This window comes from Mastomys coucha, unplaced genomic scaffold (assembly GCF_008632895.1).
Source record: "Mastomys coucha isolate ucsf_1 unplaced genomic scaffold, UCSF_Mcou_1 pScaffold22, whole genome shotgun sequence".
NCBI classification, from domain to species: domain Eukaryota; kingdom Metazoa; phylum Chordata; class Mammalia; order Rodentia; family Muridae; genus Mastomys; species Mastomys coucha.
Window position 1 is genome coordinate 263,279,229 of NW_022196905.1, and position 8,049 is coordinate 263,287,277.

An 8,049-nucleotide genomic window follows, 5' to 3' on the forward strand; every position below is an offset into this window, starting at 1 on the left:
AGAGATGCTCCCATGACTTTGGGCAGGTGTTATAGGGTGCTCCAACGACTCTGGGCAGGTGTTACAGAATGCTCTCATGATTCCGGGCAGGTGTTACAGAATGCTCTCATGATTCCGGGCAGGTGTTACAGGGTGTTCTCATGACTCTGGGCAGGTGTTATGGGGTGCTCCCATGGCTCTAGGCAGGTGTTATAGAATGCTCTTATGGCTCTGGGCAGCTGTTATGGGGTGCTCTCATGACTCTAGGCAGGTGTTGTGGGGTGCTCCCATGGCTCTGGGCAGGTGTTATGGGGTGCTCCCAGACTGGATTCTTACCTAATTCTTCATTGGTGCTGTCGTTGTCAGTAGCAAACGGGAATCTCTTCTGCTCTGCAATAGACTTGGCCTGGCTCTGAAAACAAACAAACATCATTAGCTTCTAACAAGCAATGCAAGCCCTGCATGAGAAGCCTGTGTGTGACAACGCTGGAGCTGAGTTTGAGTTCTATGGAAGCAGAATGTATGTGCTACTGCCTACTGACTGAGCTTGGAGAACATGGTTTATGGAATGCTCAGGTAGGTCCCATCACCAGCACGTCTGTTTCCAAGAGCATCTTCTCTCTTCTGTGTGGAGTAGTCCTTCTGGCTACTCTGGGGCCCCTGAGTTTGTGCAGGCTCTTTTGTGCCCTGAATTATGTTGAGAAGATCAGTCCTCCAGCATGGCTTGAACACAGAATACCAGGGAAAGCATACAAGTATTCTAGAACCCACAGCTACAAGATGAACATAAAAGAATCTGGCAAAGAAACAAGGCATGAGCCGGGCGGTGGTGGTGCATGCCTTTAATCCCAGCACTTGGGAGGCAGAGCCAGGCGGATTTCTGAGTTTGAGGCCAGCGTGGTCTACGGAATGAGTTCCAGGACAGCCAGGGCTACACAGAAAAACCCTGTCTCGAAAAAACCAAAAAAAAAAAAGGAAAGAACCAAGGCATCAAGGCATGTTACTAAGTGCTCTCCCCAGTAATGCACAGCCATGCAATAGGAGGCATAATCCTGGCCCTAGGCAGACACCGAGACCGTCTGTGACTGGAGTGTCAGGACAGGGCACAAACTACAGGAAACACGAAATAAGCTGCCTCAGAAGCAAAGACTTTCTTTTTTTTTTTTTTAAATTTTATTACATTATGACGAGAAAAGTTACATGATTTCAATTTATCTGAATTTCTTAACATTTAAAAACATATTTTAATTAAAAAGAACTGAATCACATTCTTGTTTCCCTTTTGTACCACTGCTCCTCCCAGAGATCCCCCTTCAAACCTACAATATCTTTTTTGTCATATTCCTTAAAATTTATAAAATATTATAACAATAAAAATAAGTATTATAAAAGTTGTTTGATATAAAACAACAATCAATTTAACAGTAGCAAAGACTTTCTTAATGGCAGTATCTTACTATATAGCACTTGATGACCCAGAACGCTATGGAGCCCAGGCTGGCCTTGAACTTAAGGCCATCCTCCCAAACTCACTGTCTAAGACCTGGGATCACAGCCATTAGCCACACCCTTGACTGAATACTCTTATGTGTTATCGTGAGCCACCACACAGGCAGTTCTGATGGGTTCTGGAGATAAATCACACTTTGATATACAAACAGCTGCCACGTCTCCAGAGGTTCTACCAGCCAACACCAAATGGTGATACAGGTGACCCACAGCACCTGCATTCAAACCATGGGGGCTGACAAGATGACTCAGTGGGTAAAGGTGCCAAGGTTGACTTCCTGAGTTCGAGCCACAGAGCACACAAGAAGAGAACCAACTCCTGCAAGTTGTCCTGACACCTACACATGCACCCTGGCTCGTGTGTACACATACAAGTAAGTAAGCAAGTAAATAAATGTACAAATGTTATTAAAGCAATTCCAGGCTGGAGTTGCCACTGACACAATTCAAACTCCTAGGCACGTATGTAGGAAAATCTACATCAGAAAGGACTAAAGATCCATTACCCAGGCAAACCTAGGAGATGGGCTCTAGAGACAGCTCCAAATCTAAGCTTGTCTTTTCTTATAGCACAGAGCCTGCTGGAACATATAACTAAGTGGCTGAGAGATTCAGTGTGACCAATGAACCCTACTGCCATGCACTGTGTTCAATACGGTTACAGGACCTTCTTGTCATAAACCACAGTGCTCTGCTTGCCTACAGAGCTAAGAGCAAGCTAGCTGAGATCCACACATACACACACAGGACAGGGGCGATGCCCAAGAGCAAGCTAGCTGAGATTCCCCCGCCCACCTCCCACCCCCCACCACAGGACAGAGAGCGTCACCTGAGGTGGCAATCCCAGCATCATGGCCCTTAGTCAAACCTCGCTCACAGAGGAATTCACAGTGGAAAGTCCACAGGTAGGGACCTGGCCAGTGTGCAGCACATGCAGAGTGGAGGGACACATACCAGAATCTTTTCAGTGTTGAGAGAAAGCAGCGAGTCACAGGGCGCTGAGCCTCTCAGTTCGCAGTCAGACTCATGGAAGTTCAAAAATGATGACTCTGCAAAGCAAACATTCTGTGTCACTCACTTACCTCAGAGAATTTAAGGGCCAAGAGCTGAAATCTTAAGATGCCCACAGAACCACACCAGAGGCAACTTAAACTTCAGAGGATCTCTCAACTCCGGCTGCCTGGTACTCTACAGGATACAAGTGCCCTGCTACCTGTCACAACAACAGCAGAGCTTCTTGACCAGAGACTAGGCTCAGGAGAAAAGAGTGGGCAGAGCTGACACTGTCTACAACCCAGGTGCCACTGGCTGTGGAGCAGCTGAGCTAAACACCTCTCTGTAAGGCAGCATCTACCTTAGGCTTAGCACGTACCTGCTCACATGTGTGCACATAACCCCACCCACATTCACACACCAGAACAAAGCCTAGCCAGGAGACCTAACACCAAAAGACATGCACTAAGGGTCCAGAGTCCAAAATATATATAAGTTGTCCTGCAACTCAAAGGGAAAAAGACAGTCATATTACAAAGGAGCAAAGGGCGACTTCTTGATGGGCGACTTCTAAAGATATACAAAAACTACAGAGTACAAGAAAAGGCCAGCATTGTTATTAGAGGAACATAATCTGAAGCACAATGAGGGCCTCTGCCCAACCCACAAGACAGGCTGCGAGAAACTGGAAACTTTGGGCACTGGTAGAAGGACTGTACAGTGATTCAGCCACTGCAGAAAATGTGTTGGCAACTCCTCAGGTCACACATAGAACCACCAATATGACCTAGCAACTCCATCTATGAACATATCAAGAACTGAATATGGGAACCCAAACAAATGCTGTACATGGGTTCACGGGAGAAGTATTCATAATACCCAAAAAGTGATTAACTCCCAGTATTTACAGCAGATAAGCAGGGACAGATACACATAATGGATTGACCATCCCTCCACAGAAATGAAGTGCTCACACACAACAACATGGAAAAGTGTCTCATACGTGAGGCTCAGCCACAGAAACAGGATGAGAAAGGTCACAGAGTATACAACTCCCAAAAAGCCACATGGGTAACTATGAAGACAGAAGGACAAGTGGCTTTGCAGCGCTGAGGGACTGAGTTGACTGGAAATGCCCCATCAGAGGTTCTTAACCTGAGGTCAAACCCCTTTGGGGGTCAAATATCCTTTCAAAGGGGTCGCCTAAACCACTGGGAAATACAGAAATTTACATTACGATTTGTAACAGTAGCAAAAAGTGTAGTTATGAAGAATCGACAAGATAACTTTATGGTTGGGGGTCACCACTACATGGAAACTGTATTAAAGGGTTACAGCGTTAGGAAGGTTGAAGCCCACTGGCATATGGGGTAAGGACTGTCCCAAAGACAGACAGAAATATCCAAAGTAGCTGCAGAGCATGGGAAATGTACAAATGCCAGGGTTTCTTCAGAACAGTTCTTCCCTGTGGTGAGTGAGACCCTCACTCCCAACCGCAGTCTTAAGAGTGCCACAGTGATTAAAGGGCACCCAGCTTTGCCCTAGGAACTATCCAAGGCAAAGAGCAGAGTGCAGAGCAGTATCTAGGTCCCCGAGGGCCCCACCCAGAGGAACAAAGGCAAGGACACTGCCAAGGACAGCAGCAGACCTGGCTGCCACTAAAGCGAAGTCTGCATTGGATCATAACCAACAGCTTCGCTAGGGGTAAGGGCACCTGTCACCAGGTCCAGTGACCTGAGTGCAGTCCCTGGAACCCACGTGGTGGAGGGAGGACTGATTCCTGCAAGTTAGCCTTTGACCTCATACTTGTGCAGTGACACAGATACATATGTATGTATGTGCACAAGTGCATAAGTGCACAGAGAGAAACAACAGATAGATAAATGTAAGAATACTTTTAAAGGAGGCTTGGAAGGCCAGGCATGGGGAAGCATGCCTTTAATCCTAGCACTTGAGAGACAGAGGGGGGGACTCTCGGTGAGTTCCAGACCAGCCAGAGCTACGTAATAAGACTCAGTCTCAAAGAGCCAAAAACAAACACAGACCAATAGGAAGCTTGGCAGTAGTTGTGAGCCACGGCTGAGTGCCCAATGCCCGCCCGCCTTACTGTCTCTGTCCCAATGGCTTGACCTGCAGATTCGAACGGCAATCATGCACTTCTCCCAGTTTTTTTTTTTTTTTTTTTTTTTTTTTTTTTTTTTTTGGGGGGGTTTTGAGACAGGGTTTCTCTGTGTAGCCCTGGCTGTCCTGGTACTCACTCCGTAGACCAGGCTGGCCTGGAACTCAGAAATCCGCCTGCCTCTGCCTCCCAAGTGCTGGGATTAAAGGCATGCGTCACCACTGCCTGGCTCTCCCAGTTTTAAATGGCCTCCACCATGGACATAGCACACTGTGGACACTGTCCCAGCCCTGCTTCTGCACTGATACAGATAGTGTTGTACTAAGGTGTGATCTTATGGTGGACTGTTAGATGTGACCACGTGAAGGACTGGGCAGTTTCACTTACTAAGATCAAAAACCAACACAAGCAAGGGAAAAAAGACTGAATTTACCTTAAACAACTACCCACTTGCTGACACAGTCTGCATCTCGCTCCCAAGGGCACACACCTATTCCATCGATTTGCAGATTTCACCAAACTCCTTTCTCTAATGCCAAATAGCTGTTCCTCCACACCTCTCTTGGGTAGGCTCCTGGATAGCTGGCTGAACTAACGGTGTTTTCAGAGAAGGAGGCCTTGTGCATCACTGTGCTATTCCCCTGACTAACTCGACTGCTTTGGAGGCAATGTCCTGTTGGCTCAGAACTCGGGCACCTCAGCAGCTGTCTGATGCTGGGCATGTCTTTAGTGCCCTTACTTCTGTGCCCCATTCTTTATGATGGGGAGAGCCACAATCAAGAGCAGCTAAGGATACAGCTTGGCTTGCAAAATATAATGCTCAACAGCTGGTACACATTGAGTGTTATTTAAAAACAAAACCAAAAATGATTACTGGTGTGTGTGTATGTGGGTTATCAAAAAAAAAATTACATTTAAACACGATGGGCAGCGGTGGTGCGCACCTTTAATCCCAGCACTTGAGAGGCAGAAGCAGGCAGATTTTTGAGTTCGAGGCCAGGCTAGTCTACAGAGGGAGTTCCAGGATGGCCAGGGCTAAACAGAGAAACCTTGTCTCAAAAAATAACAACAACAAAAAAATCAACAACAACAAAAAAGTTACACTTACTGCTGTAAGTGGATGGACATGCCACAGTGTTCAAGTGGACTTCTAAGAACAACTGGTGGGAACCTGTTCTCTCTAGCACGTGGGTCCCAGGGTTCTGACACAGGTCATCAGGTGGTGGAAAACTGCCTTTACCCACTGAAGCCATCTCACTGGCCTGGGTTGTATATTTTTTATCTGAAGTGTTTGGACTAGAAGTCTTTCCGATTGAGGGTTTTTTAAAAAAATTTATTTTAAAAGATTTATGTGTACAAGTATTTGGCTTGATTTTGCTTATATGCACCACTTGTGTGTCTAGTACCCTCAGGAGCTTGAGGGCACCTTTACCCACTATGCCATGCCACTGGCTCACTTCTAGGATTATTTATCCCAACAAATTTAATATGTTTAAGGCTATAAGTCATTATTCAGACAGAGCGCAACCTTCAACATGGATTGTCCATGTCACCAAATGGATGGAGGTACCTTACTGAAAACTACCATGAAGATGTCAAGTACAGGACTGTCACCTAGAAGCAAACAAGGCTGTCATTTAAAGACTTCACATAAGGGCTGAAACACGGCTCTTTGGGTAAAGTCCTTGCACAGCAAGCTCGAAGCTCAAGTGCCTCAATAAAACCAGGTATGGTAGCAAATACCTGTGATCTTGGCATTTGGGGAAGTAGAGGCAGAAGGCCAGAAGCTCAAAGTCATAGTCTGCTGTGTGGAGAGCTGGAGGCCAGCCTGGGATCCACAACAGAGTATCTCAAAAGGAAAACAGGCCTCGCCTTAGACCACTGTTCCTCTTACTGAAAAGGAGAAACCAAGGACATTGCAGAAGTTACTAGAAATGCATGTGTTTGATTACTAAGATGTAACTTCAGATGTCTGTAAAGAACCAGCCAAGGCTGGGCAGTGGTGGTGCATGCCTTTAATCCCAGCAGGAGGATTTCTGAGTTCAAGGCCAGACTGGTTTACAGAGTGAGTTCCAAAGAAATCCTGTCTTGAAAAACCAAAAAAAAAAAAAAAAAAAGGGAGAGAGAGAGAGAAAAGAACCAGCCAGCATTCCACTTGAATGACACACCATGTAGGTTTGTAGAAAGAGCAGAAAACCTGAATTCTTTAGTCAGTGGACAAGTCCCAACTGCTACGGTCCTTACTTTGCTAGATCCATAAAAGGGAGGGGTCGGAGATGTATCTGGGATCTATTCAAAGTTACTCTCTACAGAGCTCAGCTGTCAGCACAGTGAGCCTTCCCGCGGTGACGTGGGACTCCACTCCCCCCAACTGCCCAGCGTCACTCCTCTAGTCAGGTGTCCCGGATCTACTCGCCCTACACCAAACTCAGCTCCCCACAAGGGACTCAGTCAGGTCATTAAGGTGCAGCACACTCATCAATACCTGGTACACACACAGCTTTCCTGTGGCCACACAGTCCAAACCACTAGGATCAGTGATGAATTTTAATACACATGTAAATTCTGAAATCCTAAGTGTTATTTAAAAATAAAAGTTTTGGGGCTGGTGGCTTAGTGCTTAAGAGCACTGGGTGCTCTTCCAAAGGTCCTCAGTTTAACCCCCAGCAGCCAAGGGGTGGTTCAGTACTATCTATAAAAAGGGATCTGATTCAGACAGAGCACTCATTAATAAACAAATAAAATTAATTAAAAATTAATTAAGTAAGTAAAACTACTTATTTCAAGCCTGTGATAGTGACACACACCTTTAGTTCTAGCACTCAGGAGGCAGAGGCAGGCGGATCTCTGAGTTCGAAGTCAGCCTGGTCTACAAAGTAAATTCTTGGACAGGCAGGGACTACACAGAAAACCCTGACTTGAAACAAATAAACAAACAAACAAACAAATACAACTTTCAACAAATTTAAGGTGTAGGACTTATTATATTAATGCTTACTGAAATTATGTCAATATGCAAAAAAACTACTGAGAATATAACCCAAAATCAAATTAATCCCAAATCTGGGCTCTTCCAGGGTAAGCTTGCTTAGCTTTTGACTTCAGTTTCCTCCTGGGAAAATGGTAACAAAAACTAACTAGTTCAGCGCTGGCAAAAGGCACAGAGCGTTTCATATTGTGTAATGGGGCTGAGGAAGAGAATTGGGAAAAGACTCCACTCAGTATTTCCTCCCACACTGACAAATTAAAAATAGGGCCACAAGAATAAGAAAAAAATTGCTTTTATTTTGAAAATAAATTTCTCAGATTTTAAGGCACATGTATTTATTCTCAGCACTCAGGAGACTGAGGCAGGAGGACTGTCACAAACTCAAGAGCACCCTGAGCTACCTAGTGAGTTTCAGCCCAGGCTAGCTTAAATTAGTATAAGCCAGTCTCAAATGAAATAA

General features: G+C 45.5%; 1 protein-coding gene across 7 annotated transcripts in view; it reads right to left on the reverse strand.

Annotated features, from left to right (window-relative positions):
* Ttc13 (tetratricopeptide repeat domain 13) overlaps window positions 1-8,049 on the reverse strand; it is a 55,467-nt gene that overhangs the window by 45,016 nt on the left and 2,402 nt on the right. For all 7 annotated transcript variants that reach the window (XM_031341796.1, XM_031341795.1, XM_031341801.1 and 4 more), the window contains exons 2-3: window positions 2,443-2,537; window positions 316-391 (exon numbers count right to left, since the gene is read on the reverse strand). In XM_031341796.1, coding sequence (XP_031197656.1) covers window positions 316-391; window positions 2,443-2,537 — 171 coding nt within the window. The remainder of the gene's footprint in view (window positions 1-315; window positions 392-2,442; window positions 2,538-8,049) is intronic.